Source organism: Monodon monoceros, unplaced genomic scaffold (assembly GCF_005190385.1).
Source record: "Monodon monoceros isolate NGI ecotype Baffin Bay Population unplaced genomic scaffold, NGI_Narwhal_1 Super_Scaffold_6, whole genome shotgun sequence".
In the NCBI taxonomy this organism is placed as follows: Eukaryota; Metazoa; Chordata; class Mammalia; order Artiodactyla; family Monodontidae; genus Monodon; species Monodon monoceros.
The window spans coordinates 1949856-1976867 of NW_021703783.1; the positions used below are offsets into that span (position 1 = coordinate 1949856).

A 27012-nucleotide genomic window follows, 5' to 3' on the forward strand; every position below is an offset into this window, starting at 1 on the left:
TAATAAAGTAAATTCAGAGAGGCAGATATATTGGAAAAATATGTCCTGAAAAGTACATAGTTTTAAAACCATCCTTCAACCTTTCTAACATGGAGAGTGCCTCTTCAGCTTCCCTTTCCTTACCTTTCCAACTCAGCAATCTTCTTATCTTTGTCATTCTTCTCATTTTCCACCTCCTTCAAGATTTCCAAGAGGCGGTCAACTTCTGCCTGGGCCTTGCTAGAGTCATCTTTGTACCTGGCAATCTCTCTCTCCAATTGCTGTATTCGATCACTCATCTCTGGACTGGCCCTGGCTTCCAATGCTGCCTCGTGTGCCTACAAAGAAAATGTCCAAATTCTATCAGATATACGTACAGTGGCAGTGGGCAAACCATGTCCCCAAAAGCCACCTATACTCCAATTTCAACAGGGTATTATCCAACATCTAATAACTAGTGTTCAATTTATAAGGTTCTCCTCTGCTTAAATATTACATAGACAAAATATCACTACACAGTTACTTTTTTTTTTAATAACTGGAAGTTTGTACCTTTTGACCACCTCCACCCATTATACGAACACACACACACACACACACACACACACACACACACACACACACAGCCCTCCATTTCTGACAACTACCAATCTGGTCTCTATCTATGAGTTCAGTTTTTGGTTGGTCTTTGGTTTTTACATTCCACATATAAGTGAGATCATACAGTATTTGTCTTTCTCTGTCTGACTTATTTCACTGCCCTGCTTTAGAAACAGACATGATAAAATAGTCAAATTCATTCAACATCTAGCAGAACTAAAAAAGCTGTATAAGACAGGTATATTGTTAATTAAGATCTCTGTGATCTACTTTCAAATTCCTGGGCATAGGTAACTTATTGATTCCATAAACAGTTATGTGTTAATGAATAAAACTAAAGCTGATTCCCAAATATAATTAATACATTGTTTTTATTATATTATTATTTTAGATTTTATTCTAAACAGCAAAATTCATACAAATACCTTCATAAAACAAGAATGAGTAGGCCTGTTCCATACAGGAAACTACTGTAACTTCAGTTCCAACATGTAAAAAACTCAGAAGTCATCACTACCATTCTTACAAGAAAAAGTTGAAAAACAGAAAATCAATGACTTTTCTAGGACCTATCAGAGAACTGAGGTCACAGGAAAAATTACCCCTCCAACATCAAGAGACACTGGCAAACCCACAGAGCTGAAGCTGAGATCTGCTCACCTGGAGCAGAAGCTGTGAGCAGAAACACTTAAGTGGTAATTTTAAGGAACTGCTGGGGGCTGAGTGTGGACGTACAAGCAAACGAGTGAGAAAAGTCCCAGGGCCGGCGGTTTTAGGGGGGCCCATACTTTCATGCGCTTTAATCCAGGAACCACACCAGGGTCTCACAGTGAAGAGCCAACAAAAATCCCCTTGTGGTTCTGGCTGCAGGAGGGGAAGAGTAACAACTGTGAAATATGCCCAAAGCGTACTCTATCCAAAGACAGACCCTCAGGAGTAAAAATTTTAACAGAGCTTTATCCCACCTGGGGAAAGGGCATTTCTCCCACTCTAGCCCCTGCTAGTAAAAAATAAGACTCATATATTTGACACAGATGTTGGAATTATCAGACAGGGAATTTAAAGTAACTATGATAAATAGCTAAAGGCACAGGACTTCCCTGATGGTCCAGTGGTTAAGAATCCGCCTTCCAGTGCAAGGGACACGGGTTTGATCCCTGGTCAGGGAACTAAGATCCCACATGCCGCAAGGCAACTAAGCCCACGCGCCGCAACTACTGAGCCTCCACGCCTCAGCTAGAGAGCCTGCATACCACAAACAACAGAGCCCACGTGCTCTGGAGCCCATGCGCCACAACTAGAGAGCCCACGCATCACAATGAAGATCCCGCGTGCCACAACTAAGACCCAACTCAGCCAAATAAATAAATAAATAAAATATTTTTTAAAAATAGTTAAAGGCGCTAAGGGGAAAAGGAGACAACACCCAAGAATAGAGAGGCAATGTAAGCAGAGAAATGGACACTCCAAGGAAGAATGAGAAGGAAATGTCACATATTAAAAACATGTAAGATCTTGCTTATAATGTAGAATCTAAAAACGGTGAACTCATAAAAGCAGAGCGTAGAAGGGTGGTTGCCAGGGGCTGGGGGTGGGGGAAATGGGAAGATGTTGGTCAAAGTGCACAAACTTTCAGTTATAAGATGAATAAGTCCTGGGGATCTAACATATAGGATATTGACTCTAGTTAACAATGCTGTGTTGCATACTTGAAATTTGCTAAGAGAATACATCTTAAAAAGTGTTGTCAACAACCTAAGTGTCCATCAGTGGATGAATGGATAAGAAAATGTGGTATGTACATATGTATGTATGTATACACACATAGGAATATTACTCAGCCATAAAAAGGGGGAAAGTCTTTTCATTTGCCGCAATATGATGAACCTGAGAACATGCTAAGTGAGATAAGTCAGACAGAGTAGATAAATATCATTATGATTGCACTTATATATGGAATCTAAAACAAAAACAAAAAGACCAAGCTCATAGATACGGAGAAAAGACCTGTAGCCTGCCGGAAGTGGGTAGTCAGAGGTGGGCGACATGGGTGAAGGTGACCAGAAGGTACACATTTTCAGTTACAAAACAGTAAGTCCTGGGGATGTGATGTACAGCATGGTGACTATAAATACGTGCTACATATGTGAAAGTTGCTAAGAGCATAAATCTTAAAAGTTCTCACAGGCTTCCCTGGTGGCGCAGTGGTTGGGAGTCAGCCTGCCGATGCAGGGGACACGGGTTCGTGCCCCGGTCCGGGAGGATCCCACACACCGCGGAGCGACTGGGCCCGTGAGCCATGGCCGCTAAGACTGCACGTCCGGAGCCTGTGCTCCGCAACGGGAGGCCACAACGGTGAGAGGCCCGCATACCACAAAAAAAAATTTTTAAATAAAATAAACAGAGAAAATGTGGGATTGTCATAAATAGGCGAGTTTGGAATATTAGTGAATAACATTTATTACTCTTGACAGTTACTGCTCAGTTTCACAATCCTAAATACATCTAACAGTCTTATCTTCACTATTCCAGTATTAAATAGAAAATTACTTCCACTTATTTAGTGCGGGGGGGAAAAGTCAATTACCAAATCTGAATTAGTTAATCTCAGAAAAAGTATTTTCCTACTTATTCAAAAGTAACTTTAAGCTATTGGATTTTCTTCCTTTCCTTAGCTTAAGAATATGACTTCATTTCTGGCATACCCTAAACAATGATTCATCACGAGGTGTTCATGCTGAACACACCCAATGTATGGAAAAAGAACAGCACCAAGTCTCAAGACTAGGCTGGGCCCCCTTTTCATCAGTAACCACATGAACTGGACCCAGTTAATCAGAGTTGGTAACTCAGAGGTAATAAGTATGAAAGTGCTTTGAAAACTACCAACTGCCATATAAAGATTAGAGAGGAATAAATCAATGAAATGGATAGTAAATACCTGTACCAAATTCTAATATTCACTGGTATGGGTGACTATCACTGTTAAATTATCTCTTTCCAGGAAGCCTAATGCTAGTAGAAGAAAAATATCAGATAATTGAGATTTTTACACTGTTGTCTTACATTTCATCTATACAGGAGCTGCATATTTTAATCTTACTCTGAATTGCCAATTTTCTAAGAGTTCGGGGACTCTCAGGAGTAGAGTAAAATCGGACAAGAACGCCAAGAGAATTAATCAAGGGATAAATGCTATTTTGAATTTTAGGGGATTATTACTCCACTGGTAAGTTATTCCATATGGACACTATAGAGTTTTCTACTATGCTGTTATTTAAAGCAAAGAAAGGACAGTAATCAAGACAGTATGGTACTGGCACAAAAACAGAAATACAGATCAATGGAACAGGATAAAAAGCCCAGAGATAAACCCACGCACATATGGTCACCTTATTCTTGACAAAGGAGGCAAGAATACAGTGGAGAAAAGACAGCCCCTTCGATAAGTGGTGCTGGGAAAACTGGACAGGTACATGTAAAAGAATGAAATCAGAACACTCCTTAACACCATATACAAAAATAAACTCAAAATGGGTTAAGGACCTAAATGTAAGGCCAGACACTATAAAACTTTTAGAGGAAAACATAGGCAGAACACTCTATGACATAAATCACAGCAATCCTTTTTGACCCACCTCCTAGAGAAATGGAAATAAAAACAAAAATAAACAAATGGGACCTAGAAACTTAGAAGCTTTTGCACAGCAAGGGAAACCATAAACAAGACGAAAAGACAACCCTCAGAATGGGAGAAAATATTTGCAAATGAAGCAACTGACAAAGGATTAATCTCCAAAATATACAAGCAGCTCATGCAGCTCAATATCAAAAAAACAAACAACCCAACCCAAAAATGGGCAGAAGACCTAAATAGACATTTCTCCAAAGAAGATATACAGACTGCCAACAAACACATGAAAGGATGCTCAACCTCACTAATCATTAGAGAAATGCAAATCCAAACTACAATGAGGTACCACCTCACACCGGTCAGAATGGCCATCATCAAAAATCTACAACAATAAATGCTGGAGAGGGTGTGGAGAAAAGGGAACCCTCCTGCACTGTTGGTGGGAATGTAAATCGATACAACCATTATGGAGAACAGTATGGAGGTTCCTTAAAAAACTAAAAATAGAACTACTATATAACCCAGCAATCTCACTACTGGGCATATACCCTGAGAAAACCATAATTCAAAAAGAGTCATGTACCACAATGTTCATTGCAGCTCTATTTACAATAGCCAGGACATGGAAGCAACCTGAGTGTCCATTGACAGATGAATGGATAAAGAAGATGTGGCACACATATACAATGGAATATTACTCAGCCGTAAAAAGAAACGAAATTGAGTTATTTGTAGTGAGGTGGATGGACCTAGAGTCTGTCATACAGAGTGAAGTAAGTCAGAAAGAGAAAAACAAATACCGTATGCTAACACATATATATGGAATCTAAAAAAAAAGGTTATGAAGAACCTAGGGGCAAGACAGGAATAAAGACACAGATGTAGAGAATGGGCTTGAGGACACGGGGAGGGGGAAGGGTAAGCTGGGACAAAGTGAGAGAGTGGCATGGACATATATACACTACCAGATGTAAAATAGATAGCTAGTGGGAAGCAGCCACACAGCACAGGGAGATCAGCTCGGTGCTTTGTGACCCCCTAGAGGGGTGGGATAGGGAGGGTGGGAGGAAGATGCAAGAGGGAGGGGATATGGGGATATATGTATATGTATAGCTGATTCACTTTGTTTTAAAGCAGAAACTTTAAATAAATAAATAAAGCAAAGCAAGAAATTGGAAAAGTTTTCTTTAACCTTTTTCAACTGCGAGTCCATCTTCAGACACTCTTCCTTCTTCTGCTCCAAAGCAATTTCTAGTGTCTTAAGCCGTGAGTCCTTTTTCAGTCCTGCGGAAGCCAGGGAAGAAGCATGCTCTTTCAGATCCAAGAGTGAAGCCTAAAAGAAGCAACATACATCTAGAATAAATACTATTTATTAACAAAATGGAGATTTAAATTCTTAAATTTATTTTCCTAGTGGTTTGTAGTTTCTTTCCATTAGCATATACTGACATATTTCCATTTCAAGAACATGAAATACAGGACAAAAACATTAGCTCTGGCTTTCAAGTCCTAACTAAAACAAAATGAATTCCCAAGAAATACCAACTGAATAGTGATTTAAAGAGCTCTACCAATACATATCCATTCCCACAAAATAAATGGAAGTAGGTCAAGCTTTGCGAATGTAGGCAGTCAACCTTAGTAGCTACACTGACTTTTTTCTTCTCTTCTAATTTTGGAAGAAACATTCTATTAGAAACTTAAATTCCCATAAATTTTCTTAAAGATATTAGAAAGAAAACCCTGAGAATGTCCCTAAAGCTCATGATTATCTGATCACAAGGCATTAGGCATTTTTGCTACTTAGGTGACATCGACAAGATTCTTCAAAAGTAAAATCAAAGTATATTAAGTCACCTAATTGGTCAACAATCACTTAAGATCTCTCTCCCAATGTTAAGGTGATCGTTAAGAGCTGATGTAAATAGACTGTCCCCCTTGTGCATATTCCGTTCGTCTATCAACTTCCTCACCATGAGCACAATGTTTCTCCAAATGTAACTGGAGAAATACTGTTATTTTAGGATCTGTAAAATGTCATTAACAAGTAAGAAGCCAACTCATAACAGGTGGAAGAGATAAGAGGTAAGACTTAGGAAATAAATGATTCAATCCACTATATCTCTGCAAAGCTTCCTGAAATAATCCCTGCTATAAGAAGATTCTTTAAATCTTCCAACAGATCCTTTTTTTATATGCATTCTGTAAACACCAACAACATATACACACAATGCACTGGCTAAGCAAACCAAATAATTCCATTTTGGTGATCTTGACCTCTTTCTCTGAGAGGTCGCCTTGCAATAGGCTGACTTTTTCTTTCAGGTCTTTAAGATCTTTTTTGTAGTTATCAATTTCCTCCTGCTTTTCTCGCTCATCTCGGTCCCGCTGGTCCTTTAAGCGTTCGATTGTCCGCTCCTGATAAGAGAGCACATCAATACATGAGAAAATTCCTTTCATACTTCTATCATATGACTGCAATTCAGCTTCTAGCTGATAAAACTTCACACTTCCATCCTCCATTCAAAAGACAGTGAAAGGTTGTTAATAATTTACCTTTTAAAGAATTCAACCTTCCAACCTATCTTGCCCTAACATACATCTGGTTTTGTTCTTTTGATTCCCGTAGGTTTCTTTTCCTATAACCTTAATTAGTATTAGATGTCCCTAGAGTATTCTTTTGGAATAATCTCATTTATTCAAATCCCAAGCAACAAAAAACTTATACATATACCCTAAGGACAATAAGTAGCAAATATTTCTTTTCTATATATAATTCACATGTTGCCTACAAAGCAATGGAAACAACTCACAACTCACATAGAAAAAAGGAGGAGGTTGGAGAGATTATGATTTGTTGAGCTTAAAGCATAAAGAAGGATAAAGAAAAGAGAAACCATTAAAACTTCTGTCAACAGATACTCAGGAAGTTTGAAAGTTGAAGCAATTTAGTTATATTTATGGGTATTATTTCTGAATATATTCGGGGATCAAGCCTTGATCCCTGGGCAGGAAGCCTGAAACATTCTGAGTCCAAGAGGCTTAAGGAACAGTAACCCTATTCCCTAAAGAAAAAATAAGAAGAAGAAGAATCCAATAAAAATGCCCCACCAAGAGTCCTTAAACCTTATCCTCCAAGACATTAACACTTGTCATGTTGGGCCACTTCTTTATTTAGTCGACCATTCCTGAAAAAAAACTAGGTTTGCTCATGAAGGCAAAATGAAGTGGCAAGGCCACGACTAGAAAAACAGCAAGTACACTGTATTAATAACTAAAACCCACGAATATATTAGATCCCAATGCAGCACAGTAAAAGAGAACTAATGTTGCCTCCTGATGGTCAGTGTCTGACATTCCCACATCACTGAATTCTAGCTGACCATACACATAAAAAGAAGATAGTAAACAGGGAGCACATGGCTGATTCTTTAGAAACTTCAGCCACTGCCCTCCAGTACGGAATCCATCCTGCCTAGCAACAGATGCTTAAATTGGCAACAAAAAAACACATCTTCTTTCCCTTACACTGGGTACGTCAGCAACAGTACAGGCAGCTCTTTTCCCTTTTGCCAAAGCGACTTCTTCTGTCTTCTCTATCAAGTCTCATCACTAAAGTGACTTTCAGATTAAGGAGAAAGCAGAAGAAATGTGTCTGTGAGGAGTCTGGGCCAGTCACCCACCTTCTCGGCAAGGGCCTCCTCCAAAGTAGTCAAGGCGGTGTCAGTGTTGGTGGTGTCAGCCTGCAAGGATTTGACTCGCTCCTTCAAGCTGCTCATCTGCTTTTCCTTATCTCTAAGTTGCTCTTGGAGATTTTCAATCTGAGTTGTGCACACACATTTAAGGGGGGAAAAGAAAGGAAATTAAGAGAAATACAAACAGTCAAAATAAAAATCATTTTAAGTTGGAAACAGGTAGATCAGGGTTGTCAGTGTGTGCTCTGTAGAAATAATTTAACCCTAAGGGTCTTATAACTTCATGCAAAGCTTTAAACTGAGAATTTATAGTCAGAAGAAAGAAAAGACATACACATGGGTATGGTCATACATGCAGAGTCATAAATCTCTATAAACAAATAAGGAAAGTAGCTAGGGAGAAAAGACCCAACATATAGGGATGGGGATAAAGGGTCTCAAGACCCACAGAGAGGAAAGCCATGAGAAACTGGATTACTTCCAAACCAACAGTGCAAATGCCCAGAGAGATTCCTTTAAAAAATGCTGAGGGAGGACAGCAAATTGAACAGCTGTACGCTAAGAAAAACAAATCCCCTGTAAAAAGGAAAAATTGTTCTTAAATGCTAGTGTTCAAGTTAGGTTTTTATATCATCTTTTATTTGAACAGCAAGCATTTTCAATGAAATTTATTATTATAGTTATTCATTCCTTTATATACACTAGTACGCATTCATTTACTCAAAAAACTATTGGTGAATTCTCTATTCTATGCCAGGCACTAGTGACACAAAAGAAAATGAACAGACCCATTTTCATTATAAGATGGGAAGGGGACTTCATGTAGCTGAATCCAAGCTATGGATGGCCTTCCATGCCATCCTAACGAGCACACATTTTACTCTAGACAGATGGGAACTATTAGGGACTTTTAAGCAAAGAAATGGTCCGGTCAGTTCTGTATTTCAGACTGATAATTCTGACAGTTGTGGAGAAGATATTCAATATCTATGGGGAGTTACGTGGAGACATGGAAACAGCTAGGAGATCGTATCAATTCAGGTGAGAGAGTTTGGAAACTAAATGAGCTAAGAGAGATGGAAAATAGGGGATCGGTTTGTGAAACAGTGTGGAAACAGCATATTATCACTAGGGAGACTCCCGTACACACAATGAAAAATAGTAAGCAAAAATATGGAGGAACTGTAGAGAGATATTCTTAATAAGCAAAAGGAAAATAAGTAAGACAACTATTCTAAAACTCACAAACTTCACTCTTTCATTCAGCTACGTGCTAGGCAGTTTTCTAGGTGTTGAGGATACAGAATTAATCCAAACAGACAAAAATCCCTCAAAGAGCTTAATCCTAATACGGTAGACAAGGAATGAATGAATGAAATGAACATAGTGTGTAGGGTGGTGCTAAGTCCTACGGCGAAAAATGAAGCAGGAGAATATAATATCATCATCTACTCTTGAACTAGCTGGTTTATTTCACATGGCTTTCAAAAAGCAACGTAAATGTTATCTGCTTTGGGACGACTTTCTCGCTCTTACCTCCACGACAATAAGATGGCCACAGTCTGTATGCCATCACACATGAACAAAGTACTGATCTATATACACACATACACACATCTCCCATTCTTTTCTCTATCTATGCATTTGTCTCCATTCTTCCATCTATCTATACATTATAGCACGAATCTCCAACCATATTGTTATTACTCATTCTATACACATCTCCACAAATAGACTGGATCTTACTCCTCTACCCCAGCTTCGTATCTTCATATCTGGCACACATCAGGTCTATAATAAATATTGGTTCATTAGTCAGTAAATAATACATAAGCTTGGACTTTTATGAACTGTATGTAGGTATACACATAAACTTCTGCCAAGAAAAGAACTACAAAAGAACCTAAATCCAACCTTCAGATAATTCCTGCATCAATCCATTTAATATAAGCTCTTTAAGGGTCTGCTTCATTCCAAGCAGACCCTTCCAAGGGGAAGTAAAAAAGGTCCCTCTCTACAGTCCATGAGAATTCCACAGCAGAACAAATAAGCTAAGCGAAAAGATGCAGCGAACTCAGAATAGGGAACCATGAGTACTGTAAGGCTTGGATTTTCACTCATTAACAAAGGAAGAATCCTACAGGTGAACCATTGAAATTGGCTCCAGTCTTTTCTATGCCAATAAAGTCCAAAGCATACTGTGAGAGAAAAGACCATCACATATGGGAAACATTAGTTTCCTTTAGTTTAATCAGACACTCCTATTGGAATCTCATATGGATCAATACTTAGGTAAATTCACAACCACTAAAGAGATTTTGCCACTTAAAAATCGACTACTCCATAACATACAGAAGCCAATGCCCTGGTGTTGACATGTTTAACCAGCTGTGTGGGTCATCTTAGTTGCTGACATATAAACCTTATACAAAAAAAAAAGATATGATCATTTTGTTGATTAGACTTTTTTTTTTACCAAGAAAGAGCAGTACAACCACCTTTTTTAAAAAATAAAATTTCATAGAACCAACCAAGTTTTACATACAAGAAAACAGATTTGTTTTATGAGCCCGCCTAATATACAAACAGCCCTTACATGCATAATAAGGATTATACCCTTCTTTCTCCTCCATCATCAGCATCTATGAAAAAATTAAGATGTTCACTGTTAACAATTCCACTTGTATAACTTGTATGTAGTCCAACTATTAAAGGGATCCATTATTCTTTGCCAGCAAAAACAAAAAAAACAAACCAACAAACAAAAAGACTTTTCCTGATATACTCAGGTGCAGAAGCTGCTAAAACAGGTAAAATCCCCATTAACAAGTTCTCCCTAAGCTACTTTCTTATCCAATTACCCAGCTGTCTAAACTGTTGAGTTGGAGGGGAGGAAGACGATGCCTATTCCTGGAGAGCAGAAACAGCCATTCCACGGCAAAGAAAGGGCAGCGCTCACTAGAGGTGTCTCCTTTGAGCAAGCTGCTATCGGCAAGGAAGACTTGTAGTAGATGCAGATGTGTGCAAACCAGCTGCAAGAGCATTAACCCAAAGGAGGCTCTGTGTGGTGAGTGGTAGGATGGGTGTGTACAAAGCACTTTCCATTTACCCAGCATCATGATGGACAGCAGCTGAATCCTACTGAAAACTCCTTTTACATATCCTCACTTTGGTTGTGACTCAAAATCGTGATTTTGTGATCAAGGCTCTCCGGGTTCAGACACGTTGCTAACCAAGGGGTGTATGAAAGCTATCATATTAATCTTGCCATTATTCTCTTCTTTTAACTAATCCAATATAGAGGCTGTGAAAACTGTTCACCCTAATAGTCCCATATCACACCATTTCAGTATTTACTATGCAATTTCTATAAAATATATAGTGGAAATCCCATTCTATACCAAGTTCAATTATCCGCAGGATCTAAAATATACTATTTACAAAAGCTTTGAATATAACAGCTAAGAGAAAAACTGGATCAGTTATGCACACACTTGACTATTAATGATAAAGATGACTGTTTCAGAATCATGCTAAGTGGAAAAATACTCCTTTAAATATGCTCAGAATATGTACCCAAAAAAAGAGGAAAACTTTCCATTTTGTAGAAACAGAAACCACAGAATCTCTAGAACGGCAATATGATAAAAACAACAAGAAATTACTCGTGATGGGGGTGGTGGAGGAGGCAGAGGCAGTGGCGACACGAGGGGCCACTAACACTTACAGAGAGTGTGGTATGTGTCAGGCACTGTTTTCAGAAATTTATGTATAACAGCTATTGAAGCTCCACCACAAGACTATAATTATTAGGCAATCTAGCTCCAGAATTGTACTCTTAATCACTGTGCTATAAATAATATGTTCTATGATGGGGGGAAAAAAAAGAAAGAAAAGAAGAATCACACAAAGATGTCTCAAGCATCTTTCCATAAACGATTCCTCGTTATTAAGTAATGTTTATCAATAAACACAATGTTATTACTACAGTCACATATGAAAATACTCTCCCCTACAGAAGCAAAGATGGAAGGGCGGAGCATCTTCCATGTACTTCCGTGTACAGTCAAACATAACACAGTAAAGCTGGTGGGCAGAACCAAAGGCACTTGATATCAGGATCAGTATCATGATAGTATTAGGACAGTCTGTTTAGCCTTTCAAGGGGTAGAAGGAGGCTAGTTTACTTATACACACGGACTAAGGAGCACTTAACAATAGCTAAAAAAGCTTTTCTCCTTTTACTTTAATAACTTATACTTAAGAATATTGAAAATAAAAAATTGTTGCAGAAGATGACGTATTTTATAATTCTATGGGCTCTTCCTACTTTATGCATAACCAATCTGTATTAAGAAGAAATCATTAAGCAGCTATTAACAAGTATTCAATTTCTGCATGAGTAAAATTGTGTAGAGATCGAAGGAATTGGTGTTTATTCTATATATGTGTCCCTGGTGATAAATAGGGAGGGGGAGGGTCAATCAGGTTTACACATACAGCCTAAAATCATAGAGAAGAACTTAAGAGTGAAGAATTCAAGAAGGAAACACTTTTTAAATAACTATTTAGAGAAAGAAGGCGTTTTCCTTAAAATAACCTCTCTAATTAGAGTATAACTCTGTTAACTGGGCTAGAAAGAAAATAGAAATAATTATTACATTAAATAGAGCCTTTCTTCTCCTCGTACAATTTTTATTTTACAAAGAGAGAAAAACTGATGAAAGAGGAAGACTAATGCAGAATGCATGCTGCACGTGAATCCATCAACTCTGCACACCAGCTCCACACTGGCACAGATTTCTTAACATCTTTTGTTTTGTTTTTTATCAGCATTGCCAGTTGTCAGAAACTATCATGGTTCAACGTGGGTGATTTATTCCTAGTCAAGTGGAACTGATCACTCTGCTGCTGAGGCCCTAAGCGCTGAGCAAACGTAGAAGGGACTTCCTATAGGATGTAGTTCTAAGGACAAGAAATCCCAAAATACTTCTTGCAGTCACCTAGCTACTTGGAACATCATTGAAAGGAAAGAATTTTTTTGATAATGCCTCCACACTTGTTCTAAGCAGCCATCAGTGTCAAATGTATTGTGGAAAGCAAGTTACTCAGAAAGGCTCTGACCTTTACCTTCTTGGTTAATAATACCTCTCAGTATCAGTGGTAAAAGTACAGTCTGGATGAACTGGTCATAATCAGCTGGCAAAATAGATCTACAGTAATCAGTGGAATCTAAAAAGGAAAAATTCACTAAGTCCCCTGATCTACGCAATTGTCTGTCTACCATCCTGCAGGCCTGTGGCATGTACTAACAAGGCACAACTATACTTTACCAAAATGATCAGGGTTTGCCCAGACTGTACTGGCCTCTAAATTTTACTTGTCCAGTTATGTGTTTCCAATGATTAGAGGATACAAGAGTTAACAAAGTCATGTGGAACTCTAAGCAGTGTTTCAAACACAATTTAGGTTGTTAAAACTGCCATATCTATATTCTCAATTACTGTTTAGGGTCTTTAATAAGCCCAGCAAAGATTTTGGCTGACAACCAATTATTTCTTTGGTTGAGTTTCCCTCCCAATTGTGCTATTCTCTCATCATATAAGTAATGGACGGATTACCGTGATGAATAAATAGCTAGCTATGTCCCACAGGGCAAGTTACTTGTTCCTTCTAATTACTTACCTACAAGACAAAGACCACTAATATTCCTTTCAATTCTAAAATACAACTGTATTCTTATGATGGGAAAGACGAGAACATTTAAAAAGTAATAAACTTCAGCAGAGTACTACTGTATTTTATCTTAAAAACTGTTTAAATTGAACTATACAGGAAGTATAGGTATGACCTTTAGGAAAATACAGAGTCCATTGCTCTGGTTAGATTTTATTAATTGTTGGGAGGGAAAGTAAGTTCCTTGATAGACTTGCTCATGGTACAGATAATGGAACTAGGGACCTCTTGAATTAAAATAACTGGATAATATGAAGCAAAAGCTGGTGAGACCAAAGGTCACTGCCAGTCAAGATCTGCTTGGTAGACAATTAAGGAAATGGCTCAAATACTTCTTTTTATATCTGGCAGGCATATATAAAAATTTGACGGATATTCATATGCTAAAATTGCTCAAAAAAAAAAAAAAAAAAAAAAAAAGAGGATCCATAAATCTATAGTGGCTATGCTTTTGAAGCGGCAGCAATGATGAGACTGTACTTAGGACCTCAGTTCACATCTATACAAATGGCATCCCTTGAAGTTGTACAATAACAGTGGAACTGTTATGTTATGTACAATAACAATAGATAGAACACTCTTAGATCTAATAGTTCACTACATTTAGTGATGAAATACATTTTAGTATTTTTAAGTAACTAATTAAAGCAGAAACACTAGGCTTAGTTTCTGCCCATCCCCCCACAAAGAACCACTATTCTTTGTATTACTTATTACCAATAACATAGTTGGGAATAACCAAGTACATAACAATAGAAGGCTAGCTAAATTAAATATGCTCTATCAACCATTGCAATTCATATACTTGATGATTAATTAAGGACATGCAAACTTCTTTATTATATAATATTACATGAAAATGAAAAGTTATCAAAATGTACAATATTATTCCAATTTGAAGGAAAAGTTTATTTTTACATAGAATTTTCCTTGTTATACCTTTTCCACATGTTTCAAATATTCAGAATGGACATACATCATTTCAATGATAATGACAAAAGCAATAATTTTCTAACTCCTATCTGCGAAATCTTAGGATTTACAAGAAATATGATTAGGAGCATGATAAGAGAGATTCTCCTAACATACGCACTTACCAGCATGGGAAATCTCTAGGGGTTTCTGTGGGACATGTGAGCATTTCTATTTAACCCACACCTTCCACCGGTGCATACTGCGGGACCAAGCCAAGCTGTCAGAGACTTGGGGGGTTTTCCGCAATGCCAAAGCAAGACTGAGAGATGACAAATGAATCCAGAGAAAACAAGGCTTTCGAAACCTATTTGAAATATAAGGTCCAAAGGAAACAGCAATAGGATGCTTCACATAGTTTAAGTCTAAATTCAAGTTCATCTCACTAAATTTTTATTTTAGCCAGGCCTACTTTTATGGCCTGAAGTAAGCTAACTGGTATTAAAAGTCAGTCCTAGTGTGACAAGGCTGGGTTTCCCAAGAAGCAGACCTTGAGACAGATTTTACTGTTCAAGAAATTAGAGGGTGCTCTTGGGACCAATACCAGTGGAAAGGAAGTGGAGCAGGGGGGAGCATGATGGTGCAGAGGGAGAAATTAGGCTTCCATGAAGTCCCAAAGGATTCAGACAACCCCATGGGGAGCTCTGAATCTGTGATGACCTTTCAGAGTTGCCCCAAGTCAGGGCAATGGATTCAAGCCCTTGTACCCTACAAGGATCAATCACTGGATACCAATGGGGAGGGGTGTGGCCTTGTACAAGGTAGGTCTCTTTAGCCAAGGCAATCTCCACAGGGGATACTTCCAGCACCTGGGGGAATATATCCTTCAACCCTCAAGGGGGGATCTGGGTCACTCATCACAGCATCCATTATACCCAGCAGCTGTGTATGTGCTCTTTCTAGTTAAATAACATTTAACATGAAATTGTAATTGCCCTCAATTTATGCTATATTTTAACCATATACATAATTTTATGGCTTTGTAAAACCTAGAGACCCTTGTATCGCAACTTGATTGTTTCACCAATGGTGGGCATTTTGAGGCAGGAGTTCGGGGATGGCCTTTAAGGTGTGTCTGATATCCCAGTCCACACAAATGAGCCATGTGCATTTTTACATGAAGAGCACCTGCAGCTTTCATCAGATTGTCAAAAGGGTAGGAGAAAAGTAAAAAATCATTAATTAGTGGCATTCTTTTCAAATACCCACAATATTTTCTAAAACGAATAGCCACTTCACTTAAAATTGCTTGCTTAGCTGTTTTACAAAGATACTGTGTTACCAAATTTGCTGTGTAAGAGTTTGTCCTGGTTGGGATGCAGGGAGAATAGATCCAAACAACAGTTCCTCACCTATATGCAATGGAAGCCCAAGAATCTTATTAAATTTAGTAAATTCTCCTTGGTCAACTTGAATGATTTGTCTAATCTGAAAAACCCCTGTAGGAAAAAAAAGTGTCAGGAGAAAAAAGTAAGGAGGTCTGGCAATTACAGGAAGATAAAATAGATAAAGGACAAAATACATGTCTGATGCTGGAAGCTATTTTCTGGTGAGGGTGTACACATCGGTATGGCAGAGAGAAGGAAGAGCACAAAAAGCTACTTCATCAAAGTTTGATTTAATAACTTCTTCAGGAGGTTAATTATTTCAACTTCTCAACTAGAGTTGACAGGCACCTAGGCATCTATCCAAACAGGCATTCCCACAGGTGAGAATGCAATGCAAGTTAATTCATGCCAAATTATAAGCAGTTTTAAGCAGAAGAAAATATTAACTGTGCTTCAAAACTTTGATCAAGCATTTTTTTTCCAAATCCTTTGCCCCTTTCTAGATACTTATCTATGTAATATCTATACTGTGACAAGTTCCTACTACAAGGTCTCCTGAGAGACTACTAAGAACAACCTTTGTCCCAAAAGGATGACCCTTCCATATGACTTGTTAATTACTATTTTTCAAGTTTAAAATATGTTTTCAGTCAAAACAGAAGTCAGGGCACTCCAAACTAGAGCTTGCAAGACTCTGAGAATATTAACATGGCATAGGATCAACAGAAAATGGACATATTACATAAATCCTCAAATTATTCATGAAGCTACTTAAAAGTCCAAAGAAATGATGTTTTAATAAGAGTCAAAATTATTTCTGTGTTGTACAAAGCATTACACTATAAGCCTTTGAATGCTTCTTGTTTATATTATGCCCTAGCACTTGAAAATAAAGCATTTATCCAAAGGCTATGTTCTCTCAGGTCCATTCCTATTGCCTCCATGATAATGGTGGTAGAACAAGTTTCCACATCTCTCCAGGTGAAAAATACAAGGCTCTTTCAAAACACATCCACTCTTATCCCACAAATGCCAGATTGATCCACCATACAAAAATCAATCAATATAATGTACCATATTAATAAAGAACAGAAACCACATGATCATCCCAATAGCTACAGAAAAAGCATTTGACAAAATCCAGCACCTCTTCATGACAAAAAACACTCAATAAACTAGGAATAGAAGGGAACTTCCTCAACTGGATAAAAGGCATCTGTAAAAAACCCAGTTAACATCATACTTAAGGTGAAAAATGAAAACCTTTCCCCTAAGATAAAGAACAAGACAAGGATGTCCACTCTCACCACCTCTATTCATCATTATACTGGACAATTAGGGAAGGGCAATTAGGGAAGAAAAAGAAGTAAAAGGCAGCCACATTGGAAAGAAAAGGTACAGCTACCTCTATTTGCAGATGGCATTATCTTATACATAGAAAATACTAAAGAATCCACTAAAACACCATTAAAGATAATAAACCAATTTAGCCAAATTTCAAAACCCAAGACCAATAAACAAAAATCACTTGTATGTCTTTACACTAAAAATAAATAATCTAAAAATGAAGTAAAGAAAATTCCATTTACACCAGCATCAAAAATAATAAAATATTTAGGAATAAATTTAAAGAAGTGCAAGGCTTGTAAACTGAAAACTACAAAATATCAATGAAAGAAACTAAAAACAACCTAAATAAGTTAAAAGACATCCTGTGTTGATCAATTGAAAGACCTGATGTTGGGGGGAGGGGGGGCTTCTTTTTTTGGACTCCCAAAAGCCAAAACGATCTTGAAAAGGAACAAAGGTAAAGGATTCACAGTGTCCAATATCAAAACCTACTACAAAGCTACAGTAACCAAGACAGACATATAAATTGATGGAACAGAACTTAAAGTTCAGAAATGAACATGTGTGTCTATGTACAACTGATTTTTAGCAATGGTCCCAAGACCATTCAGTGGAAAAAGAACAGTCTTTTCAACAAATGGTGCTGGGACAAATGGATATCCACATGCAAAATAATGAAGTTGGATCCCTACCTTACACCATACACAAAAATTAACTAGGAATGGACCAAAGACCTAAATGTAAAAGCTAAAACTATAAAACTCTTAGAAAACACAGGAGGAAATCTTTGTGACCTTCAATTAGGCAATGGTTTCTTAAATATGATGTCAAAAACATAAGCAACTAAGGAAAAAACAGATAAACTGGACTTCATCAAATTTAAAACTTTTGTGCATCAAAGGATGCTATCAAGACAGTGAAGAGATAACGCAGAGAATGGGAGAAATATTTGCAAATCACTTATCTGGTATGGATGGAATCTCCCACATAAAGACTTTCTAGAACTCAACAATAAAAAGACAAATAACTCAATTTAAAAATGGGCAAAGGATCTGAATAGACATTTCTCCAAAGAAGATACACAGATGGCCAGCAATTACATGAAAAGACATTCAACATCATTAGTCATTATGGAAATACAAGTCAAAACCACAACAACATACCACTGCACACCCATTAGAATGGCTATTTGAAAAAGAAAAATAACTAGTGTTGGCAGAAATGTAAAACGGTTCAGCCGCTTTAGAAACAGTTTGGCAGTTCCTCAAAAAGTTACAGGTAAAGTTAACATCAATTCCATTCCAAGATATGAACTCCAGAGAAATGAAAAACATATGTTCATACAAAAACTTGTACATAGATGTAACACAATCATTATTCAAGTGGAAACCACCCAAACGTCCAGAAGCCGATGAATGGATAAAAAAAAATGTGCTATATTCATTACAATGGAATATTATTCAGCCATAAAAAGGAATAAAGTACTGACACTTGCTACAACATAATGAACCTTGAAAACATTAAGTTAAAGAAGCAAGACATAAAAAGCTACATATTATATGATTACATTTATATCTAGAATAGGCAAATTGATAAAGACAAAAAGTAGGTAGTGGTTGCAGAGTATAGGGGTTGTGACAGGTATGGGTTTCTTTTTAGGGTCATGAAAATGTTCTGGAACTGGACAAAAGTGATGGTTGCACAAACTTGTAAATATACCAAAAACAACTGAATTATATAGTTTAAATTAGTAAAGTTTACAGTATGTGAATTATATCTCAATTAGGGAGGAAAAAAAGCATCAATCCAATTAACCCCATGGTGCTAGCTTTAAAAGTCAAGGTTCCCCCCTCCCCCCCTCCACCCAGGGGTTTTTACAACCAAAAAATGTTTCTAGACCTTGTACAATGCCCCTTTTGAGACAAAACTGTCCCTCCCTTCCCAGTTAAGAAACACTGATATAAATGGAATGAAACTATAATCTATTAATTTGAAGTGTCAATCTTTAAAAAGCATAGTTTCTGTGACAGAATAAGAAAATAGAAAAAAAAAAAAAGTCAAGGTTCCCAATATCCATCAACGAAGTGTGAAACTACTCTAGTACTGAGATTTATCTGGTGTTATTCCCCAAATAACACAAATACAGATAACAGTTTAGTCAAGTTTCTCTGCTCTTAATGGGCTTAAAAATTCTCTTGCAATCACTGTGTCATCCATGCACATAGTCTGACGCACATCTAGATGGCGTCTCTTCCACGTTAGATCACTCATACGCAAAAGTTTTCATCTAGACAGTTGTGCTGCTCACCTATGATGATCTCCAAATTAAATACATAGCATTAATTCACCTTCTGCTGTCAGCCTGCCCTTTCTACACACCTTATTCCTCTGTACCCTTTTCCTATCAATTATTTTCATACCCAGTGATAATGCCTCAACTGGGTAAAACAATTTAAAACTGTTTAGAATTCCTTCTGGTTTGAAGTGACTTCTGTTGACAGCAATAGATGATAGTAGACGTCCTATGAATAAGAGATTAAAACACTGAGCAAACAAACAAACAAACAAAAAAACACTGAGCAGAACATGGAAATACACAAAAAAGTCATAGGACAACAGAAAAGAAAGTGAGAGCTTTATTACCATACCGCACAAACAAAATCTCGCCCTCATATTCTCAATCCTTTATCCAACATTTTTATTCAACTGGAGCAGGTATTTTGCACAGACGGCCGCAACAATGTCTCCGACTTTATGGCTCTTCTGTAAGTGGCTTTGCCACTCCTCCAGTAAGACGTGGAGTATTTTTCTTGATGCTCCCACCACCAAATCAAGTTAGGTCCTGTGACTACTGTGACCAAAAGAGTACAGACAGAAGGAATCCCCTGCTGCTTCCAAACCAACTCCTAGCGTAACCCTTAACTGGCCACGTAGACACGTAGCCAGAAGCCAAGGAATACCCAGGCAGGATGTACGCAAATGAAGCAACCATCCTGGTAGTGGGTCACTCAGCTGCAGACACCCCCAGCTGTCACCAAACAAATCAGGGACAAACTATGGAAGAGAGCCCTTCCTGAATTCCTGATTCACAAATAAAATGACTGTTTACTCCACTAAGCTTCAGTGATAGTTTATTATGCAGCGGGAGGTTTTCCTCCCCCCGTCTATCTTTACAATGCTATTGCTCTTTCTGTTTTAATCACTGATATCGAAAGTGTATTGTTTCTAGATTATTGGAAGATAGGGATGAGGCATGTTGTGTTTTCTTTTATTGTTTTTATTTTTTGGAGAAGGGTGTTCTGGAAAAGGAGGGATGGTGAGGAGGAACATATAATGAAAAGATATTTTGTAACAAAGTGAACTAAGATCCTCCCTTTTTTAGGGAATAATTCTTCAATCATTGTAAGATGTCACTTGTATAATACCAGCATCATTTAAAAACAGTTATCTACTGACAAATGGAAGTTAAATCAGACTTTGCAAGTTCAACTATCTACCCTCCTTAAGGTTTACTTGAAAAAGTGAGGGGAAAAAAGTTATATGAAGCAAAGTAAATCCATATGGAGCATATTCACCAGCAGAAATGTTATCATCAATCAGACTTCATTTACTATGCATTGTTTTTTCAATAAAATATTTCAAGAATTTAGAATTTTTTAATACATATTTTCCACTGAGGAAAAAAAATTTTAATTAAACTGAGTTCTATTAAAAACTAATAAAGAAAGAAAGAAAAGGGACAATTCTAATGCCTAAGTATATTAAGTTTCCAACTTAAAATCCAATTAGGGCCTGACCTGCTCTTCTTTCAACTTAGCTTCATTAACAGCCGGCTTGTGATTTAAAAATAATATTTAGAAAACATTACAATTAATCCTTATTAAAAATAAAAGCACAATTTTTAAAATATTAATTTTCTTAGAATAAATTAGTAAATATTGTTTTCAATGATAAAATATATTCTTTCCATTTTATGATACGGAAAAAGTGAAGAAATTAACATGTCCTTAAGTCAAGACTCTACAGCAAACAAATAGAGTATATAAAGAACCTATTCTTTCTGACTTCCTACGGAAAACAAAATAACAGGAGACTTAAAGAACCAATCTAGGACCACAAAAAGGGAAAACTTGCTAATTCAATTATCAGTTAGCTTTCTGCTACTGATAAATCTAAACTCTAAATACCAAAGCCTAGGAAACTGGAGATGCAGGCAAGGTGAAGTAAAGAGAAGTTACAGAGGCATAGAAGGGGAAGATGATAACGTCTGCGTCAGCAAATTAAACTCCAAGCTACATTACCATTTATAATCAATCAAGCAAGAAGCTGTACAATTTTAACACAGATTTTGAATGCAGCTCAGATTCAAATGCTCAATTACATTTTCCAGGTCAGTGATTTATTATAAAGATAAGAAATTTACTGTAACACAAAACTACTTTAAACCATAGGGGAGAGCCCTGGAAAGGAGAGGCCACTGCTAATCCCATTGTACTGCATGCTTGGCCATCTGCTATTGTCTCATTTCATTCTCTGAGCACAGGGCTATCCCTGTGCGTACAAATACATATACTACCTAGAAAGCTGGAAGGCTATGGGCAGGCAGTGGTGGCCCAGTCAGAGCCAAAATCGGTCCAGAGTATGTGATTCACAATCCAGCCATTATCAAAGCTGCTACTATTTTCAGAAAACAAGGACTTTTAATGCATAATTAATATGCCAAAGTAATACATTGTTTCCTGGTATTCTCCTTAAATATTAAAATAGTTAAATATTACTTAAATTTACAATTATAAGTATTATTTGTGAGAAAAATGATAGAGAATGCAGATGCCAAGAACAAGGAAAGGATGAAAGCAGAGTTACCATCTGCGCTTCCTTATGGAATAAGTGTCTAAATCAAGAAGCAAAATAAGGACCTCCCTGGTGGTGTAGTGGTTAAGAATCCGCCTGCCAATGCAGAGGACATGGGTTCAAGCTCCGGGAAGATCCCACGTGCCGCGGAGCCAATAAGCCCATGCACCACAACTACTGAGCCTGCATGCCACAACTACTGAAGCCCACGAGCCTAGAGCCCATGCTCCACAACGAGAGAAGCCACTGCAATGAGAAGCCCGCGTACCGCAGTGAAGAGTAGTCCCCGCTCGCTGCAACTAGAGAAAGCCTGCACGTAGCAATGAAGACCCAATGCAGCCAAAAATAAATAAATTTAAAGAAAAAGAAGAAGCAGCAGCAAAGTAGGTTAAGTGTTGCATAGAATTAAGACATGTCTCCAGGGACTTTCCTCGTGGTCCAGTGGTAAAGAATCCGCCTTACAATGCAGGGGATGCTGGGTCGATACCTGGTCAGGGAACTAAGATCCCACATGCCGCAGGGGCAACTAAGCCCATGCACCACAACTGCTGAGCCCGCGTGCCACAAACTATAGAGCCCACGAGCTCTGGAACCTGCGCGCCACAACTACAGAGCCCATGCGCCCTGGAGCCTGCACACCACAGCTAGAGAAGAGAAAACCTGCCGCTACAACTACAGAGAAGCCCACGCGCTGCAACGAAAGACCCTGCGTGCCTCAATGAAGATCCCGCATGCTGCACCTAAGACCTGATGCAGCCAAAAGTAAATTTAATTAATTAATTAAAAAATAAAAAGACATGTCTCCAGGAAAATCTCAAGTTCCACCTGTAAGGTTATACTTCAGTATACCACCGCAGGTAAATTTCTAAAGCTTCTGATGGAAAATCTTCAGGGCCAGGGGAAAGAAACATTGAATTCTACTTATTAGTTTCCTAAATAAACTAATAGGACAATAAAGATGAGTACATTCTCTGAAAACCTTCTCATTATGTAAGAAATGGGAATAATTTTCCCAGAGACCAGGTAATATGAGAGATCATAATAAGAAAGAAAAGGCAGTGAGAGACAGAGCTCTACCAGAAATTTTTAGGAATCCGTATTACAAATGTATGAAGTCCAGAGGTGAAATTCTGGGGCGTGACCCTCTGGAAAGGACACTATTCCCCTTTTTCATTCACACCGCTCTCTCAGCTTGGGACGTCTTACCCCTTCCCCATCTGTCTAGCAAACTTTCACACACCTTTCAAGACTCGACTGCTAAGACCTCTCTTAGACTCCTTTCACACAAGGTCGAATCTGGAATGTCTTGCTTTGTGTCCACTGTACACCATTTGTATGTTAACTTCTTTAACTGCTACAACCCTGAGACTCTGAGAGCAGAAACGATCCTGTCTGTGTACTTAGCACAGTGCCAGGTGCACAGCAGAAGGCAATGTTGACTGCATGAATGAGACAGCTGAGGACGCCTGGGAAGATGGGACGCCCACAGGAACATAAAGTGACTGTGAAACTATAAATGTACTCAGTAAGGGGGGAAAGGAGAGAAGCCAAGAAGATTCCAGTGTATACAAATAGACACACTGCTTAGAAAGCTAGGCCAACATGTACATCATCAAGTGGCTCACATCACTCTAAGAAGGAATTATACAGAATGATAATGAGTCCAATGGACTCAGGTTTTCAAGACAGATTTCTTCTGGATGAAGAACAGAGGAGAAAATGGATTTACAAAGGAACTGTACTGCATAGCACAGGGAACGCTCGATACTCTGTAATAACTGAAATGGGAAAAGAACTTGAAAAAGAATAGTTACATGTAAATGTATAACTGAATCACTTTGCTGTACACCTGAAACTAACACAACATTGTAAATCAACTATACTCCAATATAAAATAAAAACTTTTTAAAAATAAAAAATAAATTAGACCTGCAAACAAACTGGGATTACCAAAAAAAAAAAAATCCTACAGACAACAAAAGGAGGTCTAAGAATTGTTTGGATAAACATATCAATCTGATAGAGTTTTCTTACAATATACCACAAAAGTCTTTTCTGGGCCTATGCAACATTTTATCACCTACGTGGATGTATAAAGAATATATTCATGGGCATCCCTGGTGGCACAGTGGTTAAGAATCCACCTGCTAATGCAGGGGACACGGGTTTGAGCCCTGGTCCGGGAAGATCCCACATGCCGCGGAGCAACTAAGCCTGTGCGCCACAACTACTGAGCCTGCGCTCCAGAGCCCACGAGCCACAACTACTGAGCCCGCGCTCTACAGCCTGCGAGCCACAACTACCGAGCCCGCATTCTGCAACTACTAAAGCCCACACGCCACAACTACTGAAGCCCATGCGCCTAGAGCCCGTGCTCCACAACAAGAGAAGCCACCGCAATGAGAAGCCTGTGCACAGCAAGAAAGAGTAGCCCCCGCTCGCCGCAACTAGAGAAAGCCCACACACAGCAACAAAGACCCAACACAGCCAAAAATAAATAAATAAATTTACTTTTTAAAAAAAAAGAATATATTCATAAGGGTTGAAGGCATAAAACTGAAGGAGATAAACAGACTAAATAAATCAAGTTTCAAAAGATTCTCAAAGATTAGAATCATTGGCTGAATTTAGCAAAGTAAAGTGTAATAAGAATAAACAATATTAACACCTATTAATATATGCATGGTATATAACACTTGATGGGTTCCAAGGTGCTTTTATACACATTACATCATTTAACAACCCCCCCCAAAGTAACTATTATACCCTGTCTACAGATGAGGAAACTGAGGGTTAGTGAGTTTTCCCAATACCACATTTCAGGGAGGGCCAAGAACAGAACATTAATCACCTTCTAATCATCTCTCTTGCAACTCGATTCAAAAATCCAAAGAGTACAAGTATGGAGGAAAAAGGAGTGTAGAAAAACAACTGCCATCAGAGAAATTAATCAGGGCAAGTAAGAATAATGGGAGGAACAGCAATATTTCACTGAGGAAAATAAGATTCGGGGGCTGTCAAATATAGGCTCCCAATATCTAAAAAATCATCCTGCTGAAGGAGGATTACACTTGTTCAATACGGCCCAAGTTAATCTTAACCAGCAAATACAATAAGTAGCCAAATTCTGGTTCAAGGAAAGAGGGTCAAAACTGTCGAAGCCGTTCATTCACCTTCATTGGACATATCTGACCATAAGCTGAACAAATCCATTTGCCAGACTTTGTAGGAACTTTTAATCAAACGGACAGCTGGGCTTTATCAAATGAAACTCTACACCTGCACCAGACATTGTTTCAAAATATACAAATAAACTTCTAGAGGAAGGTGGTTCTAATTTCACAATTATAAAATTCGGAATAAATTTAAAGTAAAACACAGGAAAAATGCTTTCTCATGAAGATAGATATGTAGGTACAGAGAAGGTATTTTCTAGGCATTTTTATTATTCATATTCAAACAAAAGGAAACATATAAAGTATATAATAAGCACCCATGTACCAGCAATGCAAATTAAACAGAAGTAAATCTGCCTCCAGGTATTTTAAATATATTTCAAATATAAATATATACCTATATGTTATGAAGTATGTTAAATTACACACAAACGCATTACCCATCGTAAGAATGAGAATTACCTAAAGATACTCATATATTCTTCCTTATCCCAACCCTCTTCCCTTCCCTACCTCCAGAAGAAATCACTTTGCTGAATTTTTATCCTAAATATTCCCTTGCCCTAAAACGAAAAGAATAATATATTCCACTGTGTGACTATACCACAACTTACTAACTCAATCATTCTGTCAATGAACGTATGCAAAGTGCTTCCTCAGTTCTGTTTTGGTTTTTTCCTTAATCCAAACAAGGTTACTATGAGCGTTCTTACATACATCCTGGAGTTCATCTAAAGTATATGTATCTGGCAGGGTACCCTTATGTTTAGTAAGCGCTTTCCAAAATAGTTGTACCTATTTAAAAACCCAACAGCACTGTGTGAGAAATTCAGTCGCCATATTTACCAACACCTGATACTGTGAGACTTAATTTTTGCCAGCACAGCTTACAACAGTAAGTATAAAATGCTTTCTTAATCTGGTCTTATTTTACATTCCACTGATTACAGTGAGGGTATGGAACTTTTCATATTTATTTGCCATGTGTATTTCCTCTTATATAAGTTTTATTAACACATACACAGGTTGTACAAAAACACGCATCCTGACCTAAGATACGGGTGCATGCATAAACACCAAAGCAAGCGTTTATTTCTGGGAGAGAATGGAGGGGAATACTCTCAAGGAAAGACATGCCAAAGAACTTTGACTCTGTTTGAAATTTTACTTCCCAAGTTGAGTAATTACTATTACTTATTATGTTATTCTCTATGCTTTCTGAATCTCACAAATAATTAAATTATAAAATGTAAAAAGATAATATAAATGCATGGTCAACAAGGAAGCACCCAGCGGACTTCCCTGGCCATCCAGTGGTTAAGACTATGCTTTCCAATGCAGGAGGTACGGGTTCAATCCCTGGTCAGGGAGCTAAAATCCCACATGCCTCACGGCCAAAAAACCAAAACATCAAACAGAAGCAATACTGTAACAAATTCAATACAGACTTTAAAAATGGTCCACATCAAAAAACAAATCTTAAATAAAAAGGTACACTTAAAAAAAAACAACAAACAAGCAAGCACCCAGGACCACTCTTGAAAAAGTGTTCAAAGGAGTTCTTGGGGAACCAAGAACTAAATGAAATGTAAACCTTGGGAACAGGTAAGCCATGGTGCTACAAACAGTGGTAAACATTAAATTCACTTAAACACAGAAATAAAGGCTAAACAATCTGAGTCACGATT

General features: G+C 37.8%; 1 protein-coding gene across 6 annotated transcripts in view; it reads right to left on the reverse strand.

The window, feature by feature from the left end:
- The window catches only part of ERC1 (ELKS/RAB6-interacting/CAST family member 1), a 387619-nt gene that overhangs the window by 235176 nt on the left and 125431 nt on the right, over positions 1-27012 (reverse strand). For all 6 annotated transcript variants that reach the window (XM_029204193.1, XM_029204191.1, XM_029204194.1 and 3 more), the window contains 4 exons: positions 7897-8034; positions 6491-6631; positions 5406-5546; positions 124-317 (listed from right to left, as the gene is read on the reverse strand). In XM_029204193.1, the coding sequence (XP_029060026.1) occupies positions 124-317; positions 5406-5546; positions 6491-6631; positions 7897-8034 (614 nt within the window). The remainder of the gene's footprint in view (positions 1-123; positions 318-5405; positions 5547-6490; positions 6632-7896; positions 8035-27012) is intronic.